At 49.6% G+C, this 27,348-nt stretch overlaps 2 protein-coding genes and 1 long non-coding RNA gene across 10 annotated transcripts in view; 1 reads left to right on the forward strand and 2 right to left on the reverse strand.

The window, feature by feature from the left end:
* Positions 1–9,652, reverse strand: CASQ1 (calsequestrin 1). Its single transcript, NM_001077877.2, has 11 exons — positions 9,133–9,652; positions 6,814–6,898; positions 5,965–6,065; positions 5,647–5,758; positions 5,233–5,306; positions 4,753–4,883; positions 3,383–3,428; positions 2,959–3,013; positions 2,638–2,738; positions 1,762–1,836; positions 1–575 (listed from the first exon to the last, which is right to left on the reverse strand). The coding sequence occupies exons 1-11, from the start codon at positions 9,409–9,411 to the stop codon at positions 447–449; spliced, it is 1,188 nt and encodes a 395-aa protein (NP_001071345.1). The 5' UTR covers positions 9,412–9,652; the 3' UTR covers positions 1–446.
* LOC101902959 (uncharacterized) overlaps positions 9,623–27,348 on the forward strand; it is a 26,590-nt gene continuing 8,864 nt past the window's right edge. For 2 of the 3 annotated variants that reach the window (XR_009493829.1, XR_009493830.1), the window contains exon 1: positions 9,623–10,593. This is a non-coding gene — a long non-coding RNA (uncharacterized lncRNA). The remainder of the gene's footprint in view (positions 10,594–27,348) is intronic. The other variant, XR_009493831.1, reaches the window with a different exon arrangement.
* Positions 13,057–27,348, reverse strand: part of ATP1A4 (ATPase Na+/K+ transporting subunit alpha 4) — a 32,853-nt gene continuing 18,561 nt past the window's right edge. For 5 of the 6 annotated variants that reach the window (XM_059884756.1, XM_059884755.1, XM_005203533.5 and 2 more), the window contains 10 exons: positions 24,564–24,700; positions 24,034–24,184; positions 23,582–23,750; positions 21,822–21,976; positions 21,544–21,667; positions 20,172–20,317; positions 16,516–16,646; positions 16,321–16,422; positions 13,659–13,750; positions 13,057–13,375 (listed from right to left, as the gene is read on the reverse strand). In XM_059884756.1, the coding sequence (XP_059740739.1) occupies positions 13,347–13,375; positions 13,659–13,750; positions 16,321–16,422; positions 16,516–16,646; positions 20,172–20,317; positions 21,544–21,667; positions 21,822–21,976; positions 23,582–23,750; positions 24,034–24,184; positions 24,564–24,700 (1,236 nt within the window). In that variant the 3' untranslated portion in view covers positions 13,057–13,346. The remainder of the gene's footprint in view (positions 13,376–13,658; positions 13,751–16,320; positions 16,423–16,515; positions 16,647–20,171; positions 20,318–21,543; positions 21,668–21,821; positions 21,977–23,581; positions 23,751–24,033; positions 24,185–24,563; positions 24,701–27,348) is intronic. The other variant, NM_001144103.2, reaches the window with a different exon arrangement.

The following is a 27,348-nucleotide window of genomic DNA, read 5'->3' on the forward strand; positions in this document are numbered from 1 at the left end:
TAATGTTGCCCCAGATCCTTTATTGAGGTCTCATTTGACCCAAATACATCAACAAGAGATTGCTAAAGTTCAGCCCCAAACACAGTACTCTCCCTGGCCAGGGACAGGACAATCAGAAGGACAGAGGACTTGAGAGAGTAAGGAAGAGTTGGTCAGGTGGGGGGAACAGAAGAGATGGGGACCCATGGATATGGCAAGGGGGGAGTCACAAGAAAGCATGAAGGGAGTGACGGAAGAAACAATTGATACTGGGATGCAGTGGGACAGGGAACAGGAGCCAGAGAGAAGACAGCTGAGCTGGTGTGTTGGGAAATCTCAGCACCTAGCATACAGACCCCAACAAGCCCCATGGCGGAGGACGCAACCTAGTGTCCCTGGAGGAGCTCAGGGAAGGAGAGGGGAGCAGGAGGGGAGCGGGTGGGGCCAGGAGACGGCTGCCACGGCAACTAGTCGTCTTCTTCGTCGTCGTCCTCTGTGTTGATCTCGCCCTCCAGCACGTCCTCCAGCCAGTCCTCCAGCTCCTCGGCAGAGGGCAGGTCCTCCTCATCATCCATTTCCATCCATACACTGTCCGCCTAGGACATGGCACAGACCAGGGATCAGAACTAAGCCTGACTCAGGTCTCTAGACCTGTCCTCCCACTCTCTGGACTCTGTACATCCTCTGTCCCCTTCTCTGCATCTGTCCCTGGGCAGGAAAAGTGTCCAGATGAAGGTCTAGGTTGGAACAGTGACAGTGGGAATAGAAAGAACAGCTGGGTCAGCAAGTAGACCTTCTCCCTTTGGTCTTTCTTACTAGCTCTTGCTGTGCTGAGCTTCACAAAACAGACCTCTGTATCATGCCCTTGATGCAAAACCACTGGTGACTCTTCATGGCCTGGAGAATAAAGTCAGAAAATCTCTAGCATTCCAGACTTTCCAAAACCTGCTTCTCTGGCATCATCCTCAGAGATCTCCGGACTCTCAAGCCATAAAATCCGACTTGCCTTTTCCCAGGCGTGATACTCATTTTCCTTCTTTTTGACCTTTTGCAGTAACTTTTCCATCAGTTTGGAAATAATGTCTCATAATTTTCACTCACAGAACTTAAGTGTATTTAAATTTTTTAGATTTAAATAATTTATTCTTTATTTTTAAAAAGTGAGGTATGATTGATTTACACTCCACTTTAAACTCTACTCCTTGTAAACCCACTCTGACTCACAGGTAGAGGTCACTGATTTCTGTGCTTTCCTGGCATTTTATTTGTGTCTCTGTTATAGAGTTGATCAGATCTGGCCTGGTGGTTAATGGAATACCTACTTCACCACTTAGACTGAGAATTACATGAAAGCAGACCATGAGCTATTCAACTCAACAAATGTTAAAGCATCTGATGTATGTGAAAGAGAATATTTCTGCCTTCTAAAAGCTCAAAGACTACTGGAAGAGACACACATGATACATAATAGCCATATTAAAGTCATGTTCTCAATGCCAAATGGGCTCTGGGAGGAAGAAAATGATTCCAAATGGCAGATCTGGAAAGACTTCATGGAGAAGAGAGGATTTGAACTGGGCTTTGAAGGACGAGCAGCCAAAGTCCAACAGATAGAAGCAGGAGTGTGTTCAGGGCAGGAATCTTTCCCTCTTTCCAGCCATTAGACTGGGCAGGTCTGATTCCTCTGGGAAGGGCCCTCAATTCCTAGTTAGCAAAGCAGAGAACTAGCTATGCTGGGATGCAGAGGTGGAGGTCAGCCAGGGATGATGGAAGGAAACTCACGTCAGTAACATTGACGACTCCTATTTGCGGGGCTGACAAGTCGATGTTAAATGTCTTCTCCCAGTATGGAACCAGCTGTGGAGAGACCATATATGGTAAAACTTAATGGAGGCTAGGAATACCTGAGTCCAGGAGGGTGCGTGTGAGGGCCAACGAGGAGGAGACAGAGGACACTGTGAGCCCGTGGGGGGTGGGCGATGGGTCCAGCTACAGTCCCTGAAGGGAATGGGCAGAACTAAGCAGTTGAAGAAAGAGTAGATATACCAAAAGGAGAGTATCAGGAGCGTCAGCTGGGGACACTGGCCACTTCCTTCTGAAGAAAACTACTGATAGATAGGAAGCCTGCTCTGATCCTGGCTCTGCTACTGATTGACTTTGTGACTCAGGGCAAGTCACTTCTCCCTGGCCCTCAGTTCCCACATCTCTAAGGTAGTTATAATCAGTGACTGCCATTGGTCCTCACACTTGTGTTTGTTTATCTAGTTCTCTTTTCAACAAAGAAGGTTAGGTGTTGGGGATTCTGCTGGTAACAGAGCCATGCCCTGAGACATGGTATCTCTGTGCTTCGATTCTGTGATTATGTACACCCACACGCAGGGCTAATGTGCCCCTGCTCCCCCAAACTCTGGATTTCTCTAGAAAGAGAAAGGTGCCCCTGGGCACCTGAGCTACCTGCTCAGCCTCTGCTCTGGGAATCCTGTTGTTCCCACACGTCCCAATCTGTGTCCTCTTTCTGAGGATGCCCTTAGTGCCCCTGAGCATGCAGTAGGGTCCTCCACTAGGAGATGGGAATAGGAACTCTGAAACAGACCCCCTCAGGACATGCTCCAGGCTAAGGCCCTGCCAAGGACAGCAGTGCCCAGTGACGATTCTTACCAGGGGGAAGTCATCAGGGTCAATCCAGATGATGCTCAGATCAGGATTGTCCGTGTTGTCTTGGGCCACGGCCTTGAGTGTCTCTAAGAACTCATAGCCATCTTGGAGGGAACACAGGTGATAAGGATGTGACGGGGCACAGAGGAATCTGGAGTCCAGCTCTCTGTGCCCGCGTCCCATAGCTCCACATGTCTAGCTTGTAAACTATGCTCTGAGAAAACACATCTTGCGTGTTAAAAGCCTACTCTCTAATTAATACCCCATCTCCCCGTCTCACCAGTGCCCCCGCATCCCAAATCCAACCCAGTATTCCTTCCTCACCAGGATCAGTTTCCTCTGCAAAGGCCACAATATGGATTCCATCCAGATCGTCCTCCTGTTGAGGGGTGTGGGGAGGAAGACCTTAGCTATACTCCCTGAAGTTAGAGAGCCCAGAACAGACCCTAGATCTTCCCTGGACCTGAGTCTTGCGGCAGTCTAGCTTCTGAAGCAGGTATGTTCTTGTCACCCACACTCCTCTAGCAAACCCTTCAGCCCCAGAGCTTAGGGCTCCTCTTTTGTCATCGTCATCAAGTTAAGTGTGTCCCCCAGCTCCTGACACATTCTTCAGAACAGAAGCCCTCAACGTTGGCTGGTGCACTGTCTTTCCCACAAGCAAGACATGAGGAGCAGCAAGACTAGATGTTCCCAGGACTTGAATTTTCCCATGCTCGCCCCAGGCCTGGCCCCATCCAGGGGCACTCACCCAAGTCTCATACATACTCTCAGGCTTCAGCTTCCTCAGGGTTGATCTAGAAGAGAGAAAAAGGCACTACTCAGCGGGCAAGAAGGACACCCTTGGCTCCAGCAGATCCCTGTAAGCAGAGGCTGCCACAGGGTCACGCCTAGGGCACAGACAGCTTGTAGCCCAGAACCAAGCCATCTGGAAAAGACCAAGCTCCGGGCACCAGGCCCAGATCATTGCATGGTTAAAGCAGGTGGGAGAGCAGAGGGTGGGCAAGGGGACTGGAAAAGAGACTTTTGGGAGAAAGAACTGGACATCTGGATGTTCATTCATTCTTTCACAAATTGAGTGCTGGAGATGTTCTAAACGCTGTGCTAGGTGCTGTGCAGACAGAATTGAGTGAGGCCAGCATATTTCTGCCCTGAGGGAGAGAACCGTAATCTAGAGGGGGAGGGTGACGGTAAGTAGTGTTCTCAGTGATGAATGGGTGTTCGCAGTGGTGGAGGACTGTGAAGGAAGAGAATTCTGTGTGAGTGTAGGGCAGGGTTTCTCAGCCTCAGCATTTGACATTTGGGGCCGGATAATTCTTTGTTGTGGAAGGGCTGCCCTGTGCACTGCAGGATATTAAGCAGCATCCCTGGTCTCCACTCACTAAACACCAGTAGTACTCGCTCCAACCAAAAGTGTCTCTAGACATTGCAAAACATGCCGTGGAGGACGGAATCGTCCCCCTACCTCCCCACGCCCTCCAGCCCTGTTGAGAACCACTGGTGTAGGCCATGTGTGGGAAAGAACACGGGTCAGACCTGGCTTAGGATCCCTGTTCTGACACTCCTTGTGGACTCTCTTTAACTGAGGTTGTTAAAGGATTAAAAAGAATAAGAAAGAGAGCACTTCAGCGTTCCTAGCAGACCACAGGCACTCAACACTGGTCTCACATCACAGTGAACTGTACAGGTTTATGGGGCACCTTCTGTGTGTAATGGCTCAGACGGTAAAGCATCTGCCTACGATGCAGGAGACCCGGGTTCAATCCCTGGGTTGGGAAGATCCCTTGGAGAAGGAAATGGCAATCCACTCCAGTACTATTGCCTGGTAAATCCCGTGGACAGAGGAGCCTGGTAGGCTACAGTCCATGGGGTCGCAAAGAGTCGGACACGACTGAGCGACTTCACGTTCACGTTCGCGTTCTGTGTGTAAGGCTCTGGCTAAGTGTTGGGGTGCAAAATACTGTGCAAAACCATCAGTGCATCAGGGAGCACTAGTCCCCGCAGATGTATTCGTCTCCAGGGGAGACCAGGCTCCTGCCCAGCTGCCTTTCCCCCAGCCCGTCTCGCAGACATGCTCCTGAGGAGGAGCCCGCCCTGCTCGGGGGCTCCCCCCATGCCTACCTCTTGTGTGCCTCCACGAAGCTGACGATCTCCTCTTCGCTGTTGGGCTTGTCTGGGATGGTCACAGGCTCCTCCATGAAGGCCTCGTAGAAATCAATTTCATTCAGCTTTAGGGTCAGCTTCTTTGCCACCTTTTGGGGAAGGGGATGGGGGATTGGAGCAGGGGACACGCAGTCAGGGGGAGAAGCAGTATTAATGGAGAGTGTTGGGGGGGAGCCAGTATCAAACAGGGAGTCAGACAACCTGGGCCCTTGTCACTGCCATTGTGACACTGGACACGTGTTAACTTCTCTGGGCTTCGGTTGAACCTGAGAGGGGTTAGATCCTCTGAAATCTGTGGAGTGGAGGAAGCCGGCGTGGGGTGGGGTGGGGAATACCAGTGTGTAAGGAGGGAGGAGGTCCCCCATCGATTCTGGGAGGGGGTCTGGAGGGCAGCTGACAGGAGTGAGGGAGACTCAGGGTGGCCACAGGGAGGAGAACCTTGCTGTCGAAGGTGGCGAAGAAGGGGATGTAGGGGTGGAACTCCTCCGCGGCGTCCTCATAGGCTTTGTAATCTGAGGAGGGAATGCAGAGTCAGTCTCTGGGGCCACCAGGGGCTGCCAGGGAGCCACCTCTGCCTCCTCTCTGTCTCCCAGTTCTTTGGCAAATGGATTCATTCTGAGACCCACTCCCTCTAGCTTTCTGAGAGTAGATAGAGTGGTGAGGGGGCAGGGAAGGGAAATGCCTTGGTGCCTGTATGAGAAACACAGAGTGCAGGGAGATCAGAGCAGTCGCTGGACCCACCCTGGCAAGAGGGGTGATGGGGCAGGGGTCTGAGCCAGTGGGTGAGGTGGAGAGGGAGGAGGGCAGATGAAGTGGGGTGTGGGGGGGCAGTGGAGTCTGAGGGTTACCCACGCTCTGAGTCTTTGTTCTTGAAGTAGCCAATAAGTTTGTTATCATCTTCAATATTCTCAAATGCCTGCAGCTCTCGTTCACCCTCAATCAATTCCACAGGGTCCTCTAGGACCTGGAAGAGCAAGGACATTGAAGGAATGAGAGTGAATCTCTGAACTCAGTGGCAGAGACAGGGAGAGGGATCAGGGAGAAAGGGGCTCTCTGTTGGGGAGGAAGGGCTCTCTGTAGCCTCTGTGTGTGTGTTTGTGTGTGAGGCTGGAGTTGGTCGGATGGGCATGAGGTCTTTAAGCAAGGCCATTAGGTCCAAGGGGTCCTCACATCAAGCAGAAACTCCACCAGGGTGTCAGCAGAAAACTCGCCATCGTACTCAATGACTTCATCCCCCTTGAAAACATAAACGCTGTCCTCTTCAGTCAGTCCTAGGCAGGGAGCCAGAGGTAGGCCATGATTCCAGCCTTCCCACAGATCCGAGGGTCCAAATCCAGGATCACAGCCCATTCCATAATCCCACTGGACCCTCTCTCCCATCCTTCACCTCCCCTGCCCCCGGCCCTGCTTACCTCCACTGCCTCTTAGCCCCTACATCCCTGAGGTCCAGCCCCCTGGATTTAGCCTAGGTGGCTAGTCTGGCCCCAGGGGCTCTCCAGAGGGTGCTAGGGGAGGACAAAGGGACATAGACTCCAGCAAGATGTCTCCCTTTCTCTATCTGCCATAACCAAGGACAGATACTCCTTTTACCGCCTCTGAGAACTCAGGTTGCTAGTTCCCAGCCCGGGCCCTTTAACCTTCTGCTATTACTGACCGGATGACTTCATTACTGACCACCCCTCCCCCATCCACATCCGGAGTCCGGTCTCGGCCTGTGCTGCCCCCTGGCGTCTGGTGCTGTAACATCCGGCCCGCAGCTCTGCGGGTCGGGGAGGGGTTGGAAGAGGAGCTTGCGGAGGCTTCTCCAGCCGCACTCGTGTTCCCTGATTACCCCCTTCCTCCAGCCCGTAGCCCTGTTTTTTGGGTACGTACAAAGAAGGCCAGTTCCACCTCTCTCTGAGATTTGAGCATGGTTCTCTGTAAGGAATAACGGAGAGCCTGGAACCCCCAGCCATACCCCTGCAAATTTGAGTCTTTCCTCACTTGCCACTTACCGCTTCCTGCTCCTCCTACCCTTACCTAGCTTCTTGGCTACAGCCGCGTCCTTCTCAGAGTCCACCATCCCGAAGCCAACACCCTTGTCTTCTAGCACTTGGGCTGCCAACTGAAGGGAGAGTTAGGGTTAAAATCAGCCCCTGAAAGTCTTAATAACCACTAGTTCCCATCTCGTTCTTTTGAGTTGGGTCATTTGGGATTCTGGGACTATGAGACCTTGACACTGTTCCAGGATCCAAGATATCTCTACTTTCCCTTCTACCCGCCACCCGCCCCCCCGCTGGCCATTTTTTTTTTTTTTTTGTCTTTGGTTCAAATTTAATCCTTGAACACTTACTGCTCATTTATTGTTGTTTAGGCACTAAGTCATGTCTGACTCTAGGACCCCATGAACTGTAGCCCACCAGGCTCCTCTGTCCATGGGATTTCCCAGGCAAGAATACTGGAGTGGATTGCCATTTCTTTCTCCAGAGGATCTTCCCCACCCAGGGATCAAATCTGCGTCTCCTGCTTGGCAGGTGGATTCTTTACCGTTGAGTTACCTGGGAAGCCCATTGCTCATTTGCAATGTGCTTCTTACATTGAAGGCACTGCACATGTGCTTATGGGTTCCTTAGGGATACTGAGGGATCTTCAGAATGCCTGAGGCCCTTCCCTCCTTCAGAGCTGAGCCCTGTCCTCCATACGAAGGCCATACTCAGTGTGGGGGTGATGTTCTGCGTCCCTTGGATTCTTCTGAGTGACTCCCAGTGGGGAGAATTTTGGAGAGAGAGAGGGTGGTAATGGGTCTGTTCATGTTGCTGAGGATCGGGGAGAGGTTACCCGCAGAGGCAAAGAGACCAACAGAGAGAGAGACTAGAGGTGAAGTAGGCCCGGCTTTCCTCAATGGAGTGGGACTTGGCTTTTCACTATCTACTTCAGCCTGTCCTTACGCTATGGAGTGTCAGCCCTAGGCCCCTGTCCCTGTGCCCCGCCCACCCCACCCCGACCTGCCAGGCTCTTGACCCTGATGCGCTCTGCACTGGGCACAGTTTGCAGCTTTACCCCCCACCTTTACCCATCTGAGTGCCTGAGTCTGTGCTCAGATTCTCAGGAGGACAGGGCAGGGAGACGGTTGGCAGGTGGATGGCCAGGGATGCTGAGCACTCAGGATAAAAATACTCAGCTCATTAATCAGATGGCAGGTTCCAGCATGCGGCAGGGGCACACAGAAATGAGAGCCTGCAATCCTGGTGTCTTGCCCTGAAATACTCCAAGCTCTGGGCAAGCTGGGGCCTCTCTGTGCTGCCAAGCTAGAAGAGGGGCTGCAGCAGCTTGGACAAGGAGCCTCCAACACATCCCGGCTCCTGGAGGGCTGTGTGACCAAGTCTCCAATCATTTATGAACACGGGCTTTTTTCCTTGTAACAATAGGCCCTCTCTCCTTTATGCCTGAGGTCAGCTAGCGGGTGAGGAGAGTCTTCCCACAAAGACAATTTGGGGAAGGCATGGTGAAGCCGCCTCCAAACACAAAAATTTTCCAGTCGGCGTGCCCAGCTTGATCCAGTAGGGGCAGATGGGATGGGGGAGGAGAGAGGGGCCTGAGAGGCCAGTGGGAGGCATGGTGGGCTCCATTACACCTTTAGCTATGAAATCAGTGACATGCAGGCTTCCCAGATGGCTCAGTGGTAAAGAATCTGCCTGCCAAGCAGGAGATGTGGGTTCCATCCCTGGGTTGGGAAGGTCCTCTGGAGAAGGAAATGACAACCTACTCCAGTATCTTGCCTGGGAAATCCTATGGACAGAGGAGGCTGCTGGGCTACAGTCCATGGGGTCACAAAAGAGTCAGGCACAACTTAACGACTAAACAAAAACATGCAAATAAAATGTCAGTGACATTTATATTTATACCGTTTGGAACTCTCTGGAGTGCAGCCCCTAAAGTGTATAGAGAACAGGCACGTTCTGGCTAGGACGGTAGATTTGGGGGTGCACTGCAATTCCTCTCCTTCCCATGAAGAAACTCTCTTTTCCTTTTTTGCACCCGCCTTGGGGTGCCCCCAAGGTCACCCCAGTCCTAGCCAAACCTAGTACTGCCAGCCTCCTCTAGCACGGAGGAGAGATTCTCCCTGCAGCTCCCCTCTTTGCTAACATTGCCTGGCTACAGGGGTACTTTGGGGTTCCTGAATTTCTCTCTCTTTTGGCCAAGGTCATATGCCACTTGTGTCCTGTTAGTGGAAGCAGGATCCCGCTGCACTGCCGGTCCCCCCAGTCCCACCCTCAAAGATCCACGTGGCGTTGTAGGAGAGAGGGGTACAGAGAGGGGCTGGGCCTGCTCTGCCAGCCTGCAGACCCCGTCACTCACCTCCAGGATCAGCTCATCCATCTCAAACTGTCTTTGTGAGGCCTTGTCATCCTCGGGTGGTTCGTGGTAGAGCAGCGCCAGCACCTCATACTTCTTGAACACATTTTTGTAGTTCTTTGCGTTGACATTGACCACACGGTCCACACCATCGTACTCAGGGAAGTCGAGCCCTTCCTCCCCCTGCACCCCTGACTTGGGTGTCCCTAGCACCATCAGGAGCAGCAGTGCCAGCCGCAGGCCGGGCACAGCTCTGGCCCCCATCCTGTCCGCAGCGCTCATGGAGGTAGTGGGGTCTGAGTCGGAGCGTCTCGTCTAGAAGAGGTTAGCTGGAGTAGGGAGGGGCCCCTGGGTCCCAAATCCTGAGTTGGGGGCTCACAGTGGGGGTGGGGTGGGGAATGGCCCAGAGCACTGGACAGAGGACCCTGCCGGCCCTGGAGAAACTGCCGACAGAGCCAAGAGAAAAAGGGCCAGAGGAGGGATAGGAGCAGGGGGCGGGGAGGGAACCGGAGCTGCCCCTGAGGTTGGCACCCCTCGGCCCCCACCTGGTCCCGTCTAAATATGTCTCCAGGATTGGCAGGGGAGACGGATAACCTTCTGAGGCCAGGGCACTCCACAAGGGCCGGGATCCTCCTACCTCCACCACCTCTCACCCAGGCTCCCAGAGCCTCCTTCCCCTCCCCCGCACCCCATGTCCAGGGCTCCTCAGCCCCTGTCCCCACACTGGCCTAAGAGCTCATCACCATATTAAGAAAGGAAAAAGCTGGAGCTAAAAATAAGATGAGATGAGTCGGAGGTAAATGAAGCTGGGGCTGGGGGAGGGAAGGCTTGGGGTAATTAGGGAGAGTTGAGGGAGGGCGAGGGTACTCAGAGAGGGAAACTGGGCTGTATTCTGGGTCAGAGGTTGGACTGGTGATACATTCGTAAAGGAGGGACAAGTGCGGTATTGCCTCTAAGTCCTAAAACCTGGGGCTCTCCTCTGGGTCAAGCCTGTTTGTTTGATCCTGTGGAGGAAGGCGGGGAGTACAAATGCAATCCAGGCTGCAGGAAAGAGACCCCCTGCACTTCCCTTTAAAGAACCAAGACCAAGGATGAGATCATTCCCCTAATAAAAGATGGAGCCGTGTCCAGGACTGGCGCCCTGGCTCAGCTCCAGCCAGTTTCCTTTGCTTCACTCAACACTCCTAACTGGAGAATGCAGGGGAAGGACGGGGCGTGGGGCGTGAAGTGCTGGCCCACAGCCACCCTGGGAGATGCGGATCTGGGGCTTCTCTGCCCACAGCCCTGAGATGAGAAGGAGAGAGTCATTCGGCTGCGGCCTCCTGCTGGTACTCTCTACTCTGATCCTATGGGACTAGTTTTCTAGGGCACGGTGGAAAGGAGGCTTCCCCAGGATGAATGATTCCGAGGAAAGCAAGTTGCGACTACTCATTCCTACATCTTTGACAAGACAAAAAGGACCAGGTATAAAGAATAAGGGGAAAAAATTAACACTGGGGAAACATGAGGAGGTGGGGCCCTGAACCAAGGATGTTGATTAATCCTGTGCACTAAGCGTCAAAGCAGAGCTGGGAGGATGGGCCTCTCGCTTCCTGGATCCCAGCTTGGGGGTGAGGGCAGAGTGGATGAGTTCAACTCTGGGTACCTTGAAGGAGAGACCCTTTTCATGGCCCCACCACCACCCAGGACTCATGCACAGCTAAGCTGAGGCACAAGGGAGGCGAAAGAGAGGCTAGCCAGATGGAAGTCAGAAGCCCCCATCCCTGCCCCGAGGTATCTCTGATGTTGGCGAGCAAGCATGTGTTTTGCACCATGAAATTATGTTAGAGGAGGAATTTTTCCCCTCTCCCGTGGGGCAGACCTTACACAGCTAAGCAAGGAAGGCCAGGAAAATATCTCAGGAACGTGGCAGGAGTGCGTCCAAGAGAGGCAGCTGTCGGAGCAGGAGAGGCCAGATGTAGCTAAGCAGGGCATGTTGGAGCTGAAGACACCCCAGAACCCATCTCTTGGAGTCAGGGAGGCCAAACAATGTGCTCTACCATCGGCACAAAGACTGCGGGAGAGAAGGGCTGACCCACCCAGACGTCCACGACCAGATGATGTTCAGCCCGGACTCCTCCTGCCGTGCGCACTCTGGGGGTGGGGGGTGGGGGGTGGGGGACATCGAGACAGAGACACTGGGACATTAGACTCAGTTCATCCTGAATCTGACCTTTCGTACCCCCGGGTGTGAGATGGGAGGAAAAGGTGCCCCAGGCCCGCTCCATTCTCCCCTCCTCTCCTGCAGTTACCAGGCTGCTTCATCCTGTCCTGCTCCCTCTCCTCGCCCCTGGCTCTCCAGAGACACCAGAGCCTTTCCAGCAGCTGCAGCCCTCCTGTCCTCCCTGTCCTCCTTTCTGATGCTTTCCTCTCTACTTTCTACTCGGTCCTTTCCCTCTAGGCCCCTGCCTTCAGGCTCAGCCACTGGTATCAAATGACCCTAAGTTGGGGCCTCTGTATTTTTACCCCACCAGACACCCGAAGCTCCTGCTGCTGAAACCTGAGTAGCTGGTTTCACACTCCCCTCTCCCTAGCTCACACACACACACGCACACGCACACGCACACGCACACAACCTGGCCCCTCTGTCTCCCAGGGTCTGGTTCAGCCCTGTCAGCAGCGGGGAAGGACCCCAGACTGGTACAACCCGTCCCCAGGAGACCTTGTGTTGGAGGAGGAGGGGAGCAGGTGGGAGAGAGACCTCCGAGGAGGGTGTGCCCGGTGTAGGGGGAAAGCGGCTGGTGTCCCTTACAGATGGGCCTTCTCTTTGCTAGCCCACAGCCTCTTATCCGCCAGACTCCTTTTTCATTACGCATTTGTAGATTTTTGGCCCAGCCTTCATTGTAAGACTAGCCTGAAAAGTGGTTAAGGGCACAAGTTCTGGAATCAGAATCATCTAAAAAACCCGGTCGGGTGGTAAGAATGTGTTTGTTGTACGGATTAATGGATGATGTGACTAAGGCCTTTGTCCACTGCCAGACATAATGTGCAGTCACTTAACACATGTGCTTTGTTTTTGGTGACAGTCTACGATTTCCCCCAGCTTTTCTCAGCATTTCTCTCTCTCTCTTTCTATGCTTTTTGGCATAGCCAACTCTCCTCTAAAAAAAGCCTGAGAGTGAACTGATCCACAGGGCAGAGTAGACCAGCTCACAAAGCAAAAGCCAGCTAGTGGGTGAAGAGGAAGGAAGAGCTGCCGCCGAGGGTGGGCAGGAGAGAAAGCTCCTGGGGACTCCACAGTGACCTGAGATGCAGCAAGTGCCAGGCTCAGAGGCCAGGCTTTGGGGAACGGCCATCACCTGTGTTGAGCTGGAGCATGAGGGGGCGGGTGCTATGCCTGAAGCAAAGGCTACAGGCATCCAGACAGCATTGTTTCAGTCTCTGCTGCAAGGCTACGGCCAGGGAAAACGGCCAAGGGATGGGATGGGGTCGAGATGCCCTGATGACTAGGGCTGAGGTCAGGGACACCAGATCATCCTCGGAGGTGGGGTGGCAGCCTCCACCTCTCACCACGTGGCCCCTTCCAAATCTTTTAACCTCTCTGGACCTCCTGTCCTTCATGATGAAATGAGGTGTCTTCTAGCATGAAGATTCTACGAGTCTGTATGTCATCTGAGGACCTGAGTGGGTGCTGTGGCCCCGCTGTAAGGTGTGGCTTCCTGCTCCTCTCTCATCCCCTCCATTTCTCTGATCCCAGCTTGACTGGTCCTGTCCTTGCTATCAGTTGAGTTGGAGAGTAACTTTGAGAGGATACCCTCAGCAGGCAAGGATGCTTGATTCTGATCTCTTCCCAGCCGGGCCCCTGAAAGATGCCCTCTGCCCGGCTACCATGAATGAAGATCTAGGGAGAGAGCATCTCTGAAAACCAGATGCGACACATCCAGGAGCTGAGGGCTGTTGCAAATGTTTACTCTCTTGACTGGTTACTGAGCCCCTCGCTGGGCTCCAGGAAGACACAGGCTGGACTTCCCCTCACCCCCACCTCATCTCCTACCCATGGTGCCATCAACCCAGCCCTAGGATCGCCTGTCTCTCTTATCCAAGGTTCTTCCTCTTGGCACCTCTCTGCCCCAACTAATACGCTCTCTCAGATGTTTTCCCAAGCTCATTGCCTCTAAACCTCCCCCACCTGGCCCTCAGAACAGCCCGATGTCATGTGAGCTCCTCCTCTCTTGAGGTTAGTAGTAGGTCTCCTTCTCCACCCAGCCTGTGGAAGAGAAGAGACCAGAGTGAACCGGGGAAGGCATCAAGGGGAGAAAAACAGAAAGATGAGCCAGGACAGGGTGGGAGGCCTGAGCAGGGAAGGCAGGGCCCCAAGGATTGGAAGGAGCAGCGTGGTGGGGTCAAGGACTAGAGGGCAGGGTCCAGGCACTGCACAGGCCAGGCAGTGACCTGGGGAGAGGGGCCATGGGGCTGCAGGAACCATCTGCAATGGGACAGCCAGTCAGGAGCCTAGCGACCTCTCAGGCCAAGGTGTGGGGGAGCCTCACCACCGGGATAACGACGAATGATGAGTCTTCTTATTTCATCATACACAAAGATGAGGAGGCTGTAGGGGGTGGCACAGAACCACCAGGTTATCCTGAAGAGAGCAAAAGCTGGTCAGCAGAGGAGGAGATAGAGGCGCCTGAGAGAGGCAGGCGCAGAGAGCATGGCTGGGAATTGTTTTGTTTATTGTGTGTGTAGGGTAAGGGAGTTAGAGAAGGCAAGGTTTGGAAAAAGAATGAGACCGGCACTTTACAGGAACAGATCACCTTTAATGAGGCGAGAAGGGGCAGCAGTCAGATTAGTGAGCTACTGCACTAACCCAAGAGAAGAGTAAGTATATATAGGCATATATGTGGAAATCTACTGTCTTAAGGGGGCCTGTTCTTCTCCAAGGTTGTTTGGAGTAGTTATCTCTTAAATGGCTGGGGCAAGGAATTCTGGAGATCGGCCAGAGGCTGGACCGGCTGGGAGCTGGGGTAATCAACCTTAATGTCCATTTTTTTCTTCGGGTGAGAGAGTTCTTTGTTTTGCATAGAATGGTGGGGAGGACCCGAGGGGAGTTTTAACTCCAGGCTATTTTGAGTGGTGTAACTTTGCTTCAGTGTGGAAGGTTGATTCCTACCTTTTGAGGAAGCCAGAGCCTGGAGAGTGAGGGTGGAGGGCCCAGGGCAGGAACATTAAAAAGCCAATGAGGACAGAGTGGGATAAATGCCATGTAAGAGATACATATATTGTTCATGGAGATTATATACTGGCTTTCATGGAGTCACTGCTGGAGAACCCCCCTTTGCTTTCCGGGTCCTCTAGCTCTTGCAACCAAAAGCAGGGTGGTCCGTCTGAGACTAGATGTAGGGGATATCTTGCCAGGGAATATAAATACTCCTCCATATTGCACAGGTGGGGAAATCTTTTTCTTCCTGAACCTCTTCAATAGACCAAGGAGCTGACTCCGGAGAGGGGTTGGATCAGGACCACATTTGTCCCTTGGATGATAGAGAGATGGCCTAGACCAGCACCGTCTGATAGAAATACACTGTAAGCCACATGTGAAATTTATATTTTCTAGTAGCCACATGAAAAAGAAACAAGTGAAGTTATTTTAATATTTTACTTAGTCCCAAATAGCCAAAAGATTATTGTTTCAACACATAATCAATATAAACATAATTAGTTACTTTACCTCCTTTTCTTATCCCCAGTCCTTGAAATCCAGTGAGTATTTTACATTGACAGTGTGTCTCAAGTAAGACACTAAATATTTGGTGGAAAGTGTAGTCCAACCAAAACAATAAAGTAGTATTTAATAGAAAAATATTTGACAGTGCTTTAGTTTTTAACTTTCAGTAAACTAAAATTATAAATTCAGTTTCTCAATCTCACTAGCCATGTTTCAAGAGTTCAATGGTTGCATAAGGATGGTGGCTACCATGTTGGACAGAGCAGGCCTAGGCCATGGTTCAATATGTGTGCACACACATACCCTTCAACCAATATGAACAGTTACATACACACAGTCATGCAGCCATTCAACAACGGTTATCATATGTCTACTCTGTGTGCTAGGTCCTGGGGAAATAAAACTGAAGACATGATGGTCTTTGATCTCAAGAAGCTCAAGTGATTGGAGAAAACAGAGAAACACACAAAATAATCACAGTATTAGGTGATGAGTTTTATGGTCAAGGTTTATACACAGTGTTTGGGAGCATGGTTAATGCCCAACCACACTTACTAGCATTTGTATGTTGACATTAATAGCAACATCAGCTGAGCTACTATTAGCAAAGTGCCCCCCAGGGCCCAAGTGCCATGCTCCATGTGTTATATACATCTCTACATGTAATTCTCAGTCTGCCAGATGTGTGTTATCAAGACTTTGCCATGAAACTGAGGCTCAGAGAGGTTACCAACTTGTCCAAGATCATAGAATAATATATAGTACCGTTGAAATTCAAATCTGGAATTGCCAGCATCTAAGGGCAGTGCCAATGTCTTAGTAAACATTAATTTAGCAGCTACAGAATGTAAAACATTGTGTAAAACACTGCAAGGGACAGAATGGTGAGCAAAATGTATAAACACGTAGAAAATCAGCTGGGAGGATACACACTAAATCATTAATAGAGGCTACCAATACAGAGTTGGGAGAAGGGGGAGTGAAATGGGAGTTTTGGTTTTTTCTCTATAAAACTGTTAAATGAAAAAATTTCATAAGCATATACTAATATAAAAAATGAAAACATAGGACTTGAACCAAACAAGGTACCAGATAGTAAGAATTTCAGTGTGCCCACTCACATACATACATATGAAAACATATTTGCAGAAGTACAGCAAAATTAGCCTTGCATAGAGTAGGCTATTTTATGATTGCATCAGTTCCGAGCAATATGGAGCCTGGGACCGCTATACCATGCGTTATTATAGAAAAGAAACCACTCTGTTAAGCACTGGTGAATCCACGAAATTTGCATGTCTGGTGAGTGCAATCACTCATCCCTAATCCCTCCTCAAATAAGATGTGTTTATGGGAGCACAGGCGGTCCTCTCTACATCACTGAGTGCCGCCCTGCTCGCTCGACTTCCCACGCAACCGCACTTCCTCCCATATGCTTCCCCTGTGCCCAGAGAAGCCTTGCCTTGCCCCCCCCTCCCCTTACTCACTTGAGTGGGTACATTCGCAGAGCTACATCCATGCCTGGCGTGTAGGACAGAAAAGCGGCCAGGATTGTCTCCTCCAGGATCCCAAATATGAGGATCTTGTTTCTGAGAGGAGATATTTATGGGGTGAAGGAGGTGATCAGGGAGAGGCAGGGGGTGCAGTTTGGGGCGGGGCTGGGTTTGGGGGGCAGCGCTCACTTCATGCCCTGCTGGAAGATTGAGTTGCGACGGGTCTTACAGATGATGAGGTCAGCCCACTGCACGATCACGATGCTGACGAAGAAGGCCGTTTGGCACGTGAACTCCAGCACCTTCCGCTGCTCATAGGTCTAGGGAAGGACAGGCAGAGGGGAGCCATCAGCGTCAGGAGGGATTCAGCTATGCCTCAAAGGCTGCTTCTTTCTCCTGCCTTCCCAGACCCCAAGGCTGAATTAGGGGACCTCTTTAGATTGCCACAGCCCTTCTCACATATCTCTGTCATAGCGCTTTTCACTTTGTGTTTTGCGTTTATGTTTTCCTTATCGGACTGAGAGCCCCTCAAGGGCAAGCACCTCGTCGTATTTATCTGTGTCCTCCCTCCCCATGCTTTGTTCAGTGAGTGGCAGGGAGGATGGCTCATAAATATTTACTAAGTTAATAAGAAGAGTGGTGTAAAAGAAGGTGGACTCAAGAGGAAAGCAGGGTCTAAGGAAGCAGGTAAGGAAGACGGGACTGTAGGGAATCTGCATGCAGAGGGGAAGCGATACCCGAAGAGTGGTCCCAGATGGGAGGCATTCACTCATCCGTTCGTTCATTCTTTCATTCACATTTTGCACAGAAGGAAGTTAGAGTCCAGTGGGGAAGATAAATACGCGATGTCGGCACTGTAGGTTGGTTATAAGAGGGACATCACAGAGGGCTGTGCAAGCACAGGAGAGGTGCATTTAAATTAGATTGGAGGAAAAGCCCATTAAAAAACAACAGCATGTTTGGGGGACTTCCTTGACTATCCAGTGGTTAAGACTTCACCTTCAAATGCATGGGGATATGGGTTCAATTTCTGGTTGGGGAGCTAAGATTCCACGTGCCTCACAGCCAAAAAACCAAAACAAAAAACAAGGGAAGCAATATTGTAACAAACTCAATAAAGACTTTAAAAAGTGGTCAACATCAAACAAAATCTTTTTTAAAAAAAGCATGCTTATAAATAACTTGTAGCTCGAATAAAAAATTTGAAAATGTATAGGACCAAACAATAATGAGATACTACAGATAGAACCTCATGGGATGTGGTCAAAGTTGTACTTGGAGGGAAATATAGAACCCTAAGGGCTTCCCTGGTGGTTCAGTGATAAAGAATCTGCCTACAGTGCAAGAGATGCAGGGTCAATCCCTGGGTTGGGAAGATCCCCTGGAGAAGGAAATGGCACCCTGCTCCAATATTCTTGCCTGGAAATCCTATGGACAGAGGAACCTAGAGGGCTATAGTGCACGGGGTTGCAAATGTTGGACTCGACTTAGAAACTAAACTACCACCACCACCATAGAGCCCAAAACAATAGAAAACAAAAGCTAGAAATTGATGAGCCAAGCACTGAACTTAGAATGAGACCAGTCAGCACATTTCTGTGCGTCAGATCATGCCACCCCTGTCCTCTGCAGCCAGCTACCGAAACCAAACCACTCCCATCATCCCTTGAAAATTTTAGTTTCTGACTCACTGTCATTCTAACGGCGCCTGTCCTCATTTTTGGAGATTTAAATATCCATGTTGATGATCCTTCCCATACCGTGGTCTCACAGTATCTTCATCTACTCCAATGGTATACTCCCTTCCCCACCTGATTGCTTGCTCCCATGATTAAACTCCAGATGTCTTTTTCAATAGCCACATTTTTTCTGTCATTTCAGTTTTCAAGCACCTCTTTTCTCTCTGTTCACCATCTTCATCTTTCAATATCCCCTACTTTAGTATCCCAATTCCAACACTTCTTTGAACTCCTCTTGGGCTTACAATCTATGGACCCAGTATGTTATCTATTCAGCTATTATCTTTCTCCCTTCCCACCCTGTGCCCTTAACTAGAATATAACCTCCACAAGGGCAGTCTCTTGGCTATTTTTGTTCACTACCATATCCCAGGGACAAAACAGTCTCCAGTGCATAGAAGATGCTCAACAAGTATTCACTAAATGAATGAACGGTGGCCAATTGAATTACTGCCAGTGGTATTAGCAGTATGTAGGGTACCTCCTAGGGAAGAAGCTCTATACTTGATAATCGGAAGATTACAGCAGTGGAAGAGGTATAGACCTTGCCTTTATGGCATTCATTTGGCAGGGCAGTTGTTCTCAGTCTGTTTTGCAATATCTTAAGATGTTGCTGATATAATTTGATGTTAATTCAAATTAATTTTAACTATCATTAGTTGATTGTAAATAAACATATGACAAGCTTAATCTTGGTAGCAGGGAGATGGTTTCAAGATATAAAACAAACAAGGCTTGATCCGAGGATTGGGATGTTGACAAGGTACACAGCAGTGAGGACTCTGGGATCTTTGGACTTTGCTAGCTGGGAACATTGACATCTGTCGGCCTCGAGAGGCTCAGGTAGTGGAAATCTGTTGGAGAAGACTCTTGAGAGTCCCTTGGACTGTAAGGAGATCAAACCAGTCCATCCTAAAGGAGATCAGGCCTGAATATTCATTGGAAGGACTGATGCTGAAGCTGAAACTCCTGTACTTTGGCCACCTGATGCAAAGAACTGATTCATTGGTGCTGGGAAAGATTGAAGGCAGGAGGAGAAGGGGACGACAGAGGATGAGATGGTTGGATGGCATCACCAACTCTATGGACATGAATTTGAGCAACTCCCGGAGTTGGTGATGGACAGGGAGGCCTGGCATGCTGCAGTCCATGGGGTCGCAAAGAGTCGGACACGACTGAGTGACTAAACTGAACTGAACTGTGTGTGCGTGCCAGCGTTCCAACAATGATCTTGATTTTAACATACTTTTGAGAACCCTGCAGTTAGCTTGGTTTGGAGGCATCATGGTGACATGGCAAAGTGCTGGGCGGGAATCAATCCAGAATTCTAGTCCAGCTCTTGTACGGGTTCACTGTGGGGCTTTGAACAAGTCACTAAACCTTTCCAGCCAGATTCAGATTCCTCATTTGTAGGCTAAAGAATGGGCCATCTTGTCCTCCACAGACTGTATGTGAAGTCTCTGGTCCTATGATTCTAGCAAAAATTGGTGTCACATCTCCCACTGTCTCAGAAATTGGGATGGAAGTGTTCACAAATGCATACTTACTAAAATTCTTAAATACATATTTTTGGATAGAGGGCTTCAGTTTAGACCTCATTTATCTTGGGTGTTAGGAATGACTAATACAGAGAGGCATCCTCTAAGTTTAAACAGTTTAGAATGACAAGGAAGAAAATATACAAAGAAAATAAGTTTTCAGATTTAAAATCCTATTCTTTGAACTCCCACGGAAAAGGAAAATAACAGGAGAAAGAGGATCCAGCACTCATTTCTGGGGCAATGATGAATAGAACCTGGAAATCAGCCTCCCAAAAGTTAACAGACAGAGAAGATTTCCAGGTCCAAGGAAGCCAGAAAGACCCAGAAAGATATGAACAGGCAACAGACAGTAGTAATTAACAGAAATGAAGTCTTTGTAAACAAAGAGAAGAATGTTTGCTGATGTGATCAGAGGTTGAGGTCAAGTGTTAGAAGGCTCCTGTAGGACTGGAGATGAGGATCGTCTCTGTCTGCCTAGTGTCTTCAAAAACTTGCTAAACCCATTTCTCCTGGTTACTTCTTCACTCTTGTATGGCCACCATTTACTATCTTGCCTTTCACTCACCCACTGCTGTCCATAGCTGTCCTCCAGGTCATTGATGTATCGATTTTCCCAGTTGACGCGGATGCCCAGCAGATCAGGAGGCTTAAAACCATTCTCAGCCAAGATCACAAAGTAGGTGAAGAATCCTGCCAGAGCCTGGATCATCCCTGTCAGTGATAGTTAGAGGTCAGGGGAACCTCACTCAGAGGAGGATCTCAAAAGGCAGACCACGGAAGAGGTGGCGCCTGGGACTTGCTTCTAGCAGGGTTGATGTATGTCTGAGCTGTAATGTTGAAGATTCATGCCATCAGTGATCTGACCCTGCCATCTCTGTTGGACTTGCCTCCAAAGTCTGACACTGGTTTCTAAGCTGTAACCCAGGGTCATATAACCATAAAACTGGAAAGGATCTGAGAGGGGGTTTATTCTCTCTCTCTCCACCAAGTGAATGCTGGACTCCTCCTCTCCATTTCCTCTGACACCAGGACACTCATCAAGTCCTCTCTTACCCTCACATTTCTCCCATCTGCTCCATGCCTCTCCCTTGGTCAAAACCTCCATCCCCCATGCCTGGGAACCATAGCGTGGCTGATGCTAATGTGTGCCTACTGACCACAGAGCTGGCACCGTTTGTCGGTACCTGCACACAGTGATTCTCACAGCAATTCTGAATTGTCATTTACGTTTCAGAAGTGGGAAAACTGAAGCACGAAAAATATTCAGTCATTATCCAGGGTTGTACAGGCAGTCAGTTGTGATACTGAGATTCAAACATAGATATGGCTCCTAAATCTGTGCCTTTTCTATGTGTTTCCATCTCTAAATACTGATATTGTCTCCTCTGTCCATATCTCTTGCCTGTACCCGTTGTACCTGGCTACTCAAGAACAAAGAAGTGTCTTTCAAGACTTGGACCCACTATAAATACTACCTGTGTCCACAGCCTCATTCCCCACTACTTCTTTATCAGGAATAAGCACTCCACCAACTTGATGTATTCACTCTTCAACAGCCAGGTATCGTCTGGTCCCCGTCTGACCATCCATTCATTAGCTGAGCCCTATCTTCCAGCCCCAAGTCTAAGCCATGTTTCCTCCCCAAGGCCTCTCTGTCCGCAAGACTGGCGAGTCCTGCCTTGTACTCCTGTAGTGTGTCCTATCTGTCCTCAATACGTGGCACTTGGAAAACAGCCTGCCATCCTTTCATGCGTGTTTGCGCCTTTCCGACTGGATCCTTAAGAGCAGATCAGAGATCAGTGGGTTTTTTTGTGCTAGAGCCTAGCACAGTTCATAATTAAGATAGCTCCCTGAACTTCTAAACCAGGACTGGCCTCATGACCCTTCTGGGGCAGCCTCTCCCCACTCCCTTCCACCCCTCATTCCTGCAGCCGCACCTATCTGTCCGTAGGCCATGCCAATGAGACGGTGATTCACTAGCTTATCAGTCTTTGAGTTCCGTGGAGCCCTCTTCATGATGTCACTCTCAGCTGACTCATAAGCCAGGGAGATAGCAGGGACCTGGAGGATGGAGGGTGGAAACAACAGGGGACACACAGCTCAGAAGGAGACTCAGAGAAGTCCCTCAAGCTCTGCCCCTCTGCCTGACCTAGATCGTCCCAACTCAGTCCATTTCACAGGAGTTCCACGAACCGGGTCCCATCTGGGTCCTCACCATGTCAGTGCCCAGGTCAATGCAGAGGATGGTTATGGTGCCCAGAGGCAGGGGGATGCCGAGGATGATGAACATCAGGAAGGGGGTGATCTCGGGGATGTTGCTGGTCAGGGTGTAGGCGATGGATTTCTTCAGGTTGTCAAAGATCAGGCGGCCTGGGAAGGATGGTCAACCTTCTGTGAGCAGCACAGAGACGTCACACCTCCCACAAACCAGCTCCTGGGCAGAGAGGCCGCTACAAAGCACTGTCACACAGTCCGTGAAAGGGTCTTGGGCCGTGGCAGCCCCAGTTTTGTTTCTAAATTGTGTGACTGTTAGTTAAAGCCATGATTTAAGCATGTCAAATTTGTATACTCTGTGTTCTTGGATTCAACATGACTACTATCATCTGATGTCTGAAAATTAAGCAGGCTGGGGCCTGGTTAATACTTTGAGATGTCTGAGAATGCCAGTATAAAAGCCCTAGGAAGATTAAGGCTGGATTTGCAGCAACATGGATGGAACTAGAGATTATCATACTAAGTGAAGTAAGTCAGACAAAGACAAATATCATATGACATCACCTATATGTAAAATCTAAAATATGACACAAATGAACTTATTTACAGAACAGACAGACTCACAGACATGGAAAACTAATGATTATCAAAGGGGAAAATTACTTATATATAAAAATGAATCACTTCACTATACACCAGAGACTAACACAATGTGGTAAATCAATTATACTTCAATTAAAAAAAAATTAAGGCTGAAATGGAAAGAGCCTGGGCGTGGGTTCCAGTTGCATTTTCTGCCATAACTAACTTGTCATCTTGGGCACCCCTCACCTCTCTGACCTTCATTCCTCCTGCCTTGCAAGATGGCTTGAATCCTTCCCTGACAACCTTTTAAAAACGTGTCACCCCTCCTTCCACTCCCTGCTTTACTTATTTTTTTCCATTGCACTTGTCTTCTTTTATTACACTGTTCAGTTGATTTTCTGTCTATCTTAATTCACTAGAAATTAAGTTACCTGAGAGCAAGGAGGTGTCTTTTTACTCCCTGTTGTTGAATCCCCAGCATCTAGAATGGTGTCTGATACACAGTTGATGCTCAAAAGTTTATTGAATTGAGTGGACATACAATACTGAGGATTATACAAGGTCTCAATACTGAGGATCATTCATGGTTTCAGTATAATGTTAACCATTATTATTACGTGGATTGTAATAGATTTTAATTCATAGCTCCAGACAGAAATCAGGGAGCCCAGGAAGCAGAAATCTGGGCTTCACCAATGGGAATTGTCTCCGTGAAAGAGGGGACCTGATTTGGCTCATTCAGTCAGGCTCCAAATGACCTTGATATGTCAACATCATTCAGACAACAGGTTGCCTGAAAGTCCTCCTGAGATTGTGAAGTACAGAGTAGTCTTATGAGTATGGCTACACCCTGAAACCTACAGTAGAATCCTACAGTAGAAACCTATAGCAGATTCAAGTAGGATCTCCCGAATCTCCATGAGAGAAGCAAACAAACTATGCTGCACTAGAGCTGCCTAGACAATCTGGACTTTCCTCCAATCACATAAGGGTTCCACGTAGTGATGGTCTAAGGACCAGCTGAATCCAATTTGCAAAATTGTGACTTACACTGATTTTTCCCAGTGTGTACAGGAGGTTGGAAGATGGGCAAAGGAAATGAGAATAATGTGCATCAACTCTCACCTGAGTCTGAGGGCCAAGTAAGTCCCTGCCCTGGGCACCCAGCTTCCTTACCCTCCTCCACACCCGTGACAATGGAAGCAAAGTTGTCATCCAGTAGGATCATGTCAGCGGCCTGCTTAGACACGTCGGAGCCGGCGATGCCCATGGCGATGCCGATGTCCGCCTTCTTCAGTGCCGGGGAGTCGTTCACCCCATCCCCTGTCACTGCCACAATGGCTCCCTGGAGGAAACACAGAGGGAGTGAAATAATTACTGTGTCAGGTTCAGGACCCGTCCCAAAGGTCAGCTTGATTTCATCATCCCTTGTTTCTTGATATAGCTTCTTGGCCCTTCCTTCTCCTGCACCTTCTGAGATAGCAAAACTATCAGGGAGCCCCCAAACAGATGCCTGTCTCAGGGGTTCACAATCGGATGCTCTCTGGCTCCTCCTCCAGCCCAGCCCGCATGTTCCTCTGCTTGGTTTGGGGCTGGGTGACTTCCCAAGCCTCCTTGGTCTCCCTTACCAGCCTCTGACATCCCTCTACAATGATGAGCTTCTGCTGGGGTGAGGTCCGAGCGAACACGATCTCAGTGTGGTTTTGGAGGATCTCATCAAGCTGCTCAGAGTTCATATTCTTTAGTTCTGAGCCATGCACCACAATGGCTTGGGCGTCCCTGAGGAAGAGGAATTTCTAAAGGTTAGTTCCAGGTACTGAGAATTCACCAGGCATCCTGGTACCCTCAAACTCATCTTTGCTACAACCTGCTTGTCTCTCCTTTCACCCCATCTCCTCAACTTGTCCCCAGCCATGCACTCTCCCCATGCACACTGTATCCCCACCCCCCACCTCTTCCTCCCCCTTCTCTGCCTTCTTCTTCTGCCCACCTTCTACTGACATAGTCGCTTGGTCATTTTCCTATTATGTTTTACTTTTCAGTAAGTAAACCATGCGTGTCCTACCTACAGAAAGAACCTCCGAAAACTTTAGTTGGTGGAGCAAGCTAAGGATGGAGGGGAAAAAATGGTATATCTGAATTCTTTAGGGGGTCTCACCTAGGATTGACCTTGCTGACAGGGATCTTGAGCCGGGCAGCAATGTCCTCTGCTGTCTCAGAGCCCTCTGAGATGATGCCCACACCCTTGGCAATGGCCTTGGCTGTGATGGGATGATCCCCTGTTACCATAATCACCTGAGTTGGAAGGGGAGGGAAAGAGAGCAGAGTCATCTTCAGAGAGGTCCCCAGTCCTTCACCTCTCTCTCCAAGAGCTAAGAGATCACTGCTGTCATTCCACAGGGGTTTAAGTAGCTCATTTCCAAGAACTTGGGCTGTCAGTCAAAAATCTTGCTATGCTAGCTTCAACCCTTGGGAGGGGGTCAAGGCCATCAGACCATAAAACATAGGACAAATTGGACTCTGGTTGCCCATGCATAAATCAGGGATTTGAGTGTATTTACTACATTCAGATGGAGAAGGAAATGGCAACCCACTCTTGTATTCCTGCCTGAAAAAGCCAATGGACAGAGGAGCCTGGCAGGCTACAGTCCACGGGGTTGCAGAGAGTCTGATGTGACTCAGCACGAACAAGCACAGTATATTCAGAATTTCATGTATCGCTCCAGAAGCTATTCTGCCTCTTTTTTTAAAAAATTATTTAATCTTTTTAATTGGAGGATAATTGCTTTACAATGTTGTCTTGGTTTTTGCCTTACAACAACCCAAATCAGCCATAAGTGTACATATACTCCCTCCCTCTTGAATCTTCATCCCACCTCCCACCCCATCCCCCTCCTCTGGGTTGTCACCGAGCGCCAGGTTGAGCTTCCTGTGTTATACAGCAGCTGCCCACTAGTCTTATGTATGGTGATGTAGCTGCTTCAAAGCTACTCTCTCAATTCGTCCCACCCTTCCCTTCCCCTGTTGTGTCTCTAAGTCTGTTCTCTGTGTCTGCATCTCTATTCTTGTTCTGCAAACAGGTTCCTCAGTATCATGTTTCTAGGTTCCAAATGTATGTGTTAATATGCAATATTTGTTTTTCTCTTTCTGACTTACTTCACTCGGTATCACAGGCTCTAGATTCATCCACCTCACTAGCACTGACTTAAATTTGCTCCTTTTAATAACTGAGTAATATTCCATTGTATGTATGGACCACAACTTCTTTATCCATTCATTTGCTGATGGACATCTCGGTTGCTTCTATGCCCCGCCTGTTGTAAATGGTGCCGCCACGAACATTGGCGTACCTGTGTCTTTTTGAATTATGGCTTTCTCAGGGTATATGCCCAATAGTAGGATTGCTGGGTCATATGGTGGTTTTACTCCTAGTTTTTAAAGGAATCTTCGTACTATTCTCCATAGTGCTATACTGCCTTTTTAAGCTCAAAGACAGAAGCACCTACCATTAGAACAACAGCAGTAAAGGAACGTCTGGATGAATCCATCTGCCTAGCAAAATTTCATCCAGATCCAAGTGCATTCTGATCCTCACTCTACCCCTCTTCTTCCCACCGCCTCCTTGTGCCCCTGGGTTCTGGCCCTTTTCCGGGCACCTGGGCCCAGCCCTAGACCTATCCCTTTCCTCCCCAAAGATCAGGTGCCCGTGTGTGTGGTCTTCTAGCCTTCTGTTCTCCTAACCCTCCTCACGTTGTCTGTGTGTGATGGCTTGTCTGTCTCTCTCCTCTGCTGGACTGAGAACTCTGAGAGCATGGGGCCATGCCTGTGATTCATGTTAAGTTTCCAGCTTAGCATAATTCCTAGCGCAGAGTAATCATCAACAAGCAATTACAGAATGAGGGAAGGATCGCTTCCTGGGAACCGCTGCCCATGGTTCCCAAGTGCCCTCTAAGCATATAAATCTCAGGCTTTGGTGGGAGGGAGAAGGGAACTATCTGACTGTGGCTGAACTAAGAACAGAGGTCCTGGAAAGGTCAGTCTGTTCACTCCCAGAGCGTGGAAATAAGCCTTGAAGGGGTTTTCCCATGAGCCCTCCTCATTCCATACTGGCACTGCTGGCTTGCTGGATGAAGTGCTAACTGAGCCGGGATTACCAGGGACTCAGGCAAGGTGTGCTATGAGCAGTTCCCCCCTCATTGGTCTCCAACGCCCTGGCTCGGTTATGGGGCGCTGGGGCCTCACAAAGCTGGGCCTGTGGATCTAGGAGGGAACTGCACCAAAGATTCCAGGTGTGGTTCAGACTGAGCCCTCAGTGATGCTTTTTAGGCTTACCGTGCCCTGCACATCTCCCAGTAGCTCATTAATAATGACATGTAGGACAGTTGTCGTACCTAGGCCTGCCTGACCAGAACTGCTGTTCTACAGCAGTTTCTGGAAGTACCACCTCCATGCCAGCCGGGAGAAATAAAAACAAAGTCAGTCACCCCAAGAGTGAGTTCCTAGGACACAATTTCACGGAACACTGAGATGCATTCACATAACAGAAGAGAATGGCTCCCTTCAAAATAAAAGGCATTTGGTAGTTTCTGGAATTCGCCAAGTACTAAAGGAATTTCATGTCTCACTTCTTGATGCTGACTGTACCTCTGGTGTTCCCACGTACTCTTGCAAGCTTCCTTCCTTGTTCCCTTGGGCCCTCTTCCCCCAGATCAGACCCATTGAGAGAGAGCTTCCAGCGCTGGTGACCTTAACTTCAGGTGCTTGCTGCTTAGCTGCAGTTCTTAGAGGAGGCTGGATTCATAGCCAGGGCCAAGTAGCCTCATACTGCTAAGGGCCTCAGGTAGTGGCAAATACCATGGGATAATTTTATTTTTAATGATTTGGTATTCTTTATTTAAAAAAAAACTTTCCATTTTATATTGGAATAGAGCCAGTTGGCTTCC

This window comes from Bos taurus, chromosome 3, assembly GCF_002263795.3.
Source record: "Bos taurus isolate L1 Dominette 01449 registration number 42190680 breed Hereford chromosome 3, ARS-UCD2.0, whole genome shotgun sequence".
Lineage (NCBI taxonomy): Eukaryota > Metazoa > Chordata > Mammalia > Artiodactyla > Bovidae > Bos > Bos taurus.

What these genes read in the sequence shown, in the direction of transcription:
- CASQ1 (NM_001077877.2), bottom strand. Translation starts at nt 9,411, where the DNA reads ATGAGCGCTGCGGACAGGATGGGGGCCAGAGCTGTGCCCGGCCTGCGG. An exon ending in TGGATGAGCTGATCCTGGAG is followed by an intron (nt 6,899 to 9,132) that starts GTGAGTGACGGG and finishes CTCTCCCTTCAG; the next exon opens with TTGGCAGCCCAAGTGCTAGA. An exon ending in TGCAGAGGAAACTGATCCTG is followed by an intron (nt 2,739 to 2,958) that starts GTGAGGAAGGAA and finishes GTTCCCTCCAAG; the next exon opens with ATGGCTATGAGTTCTTAGAG.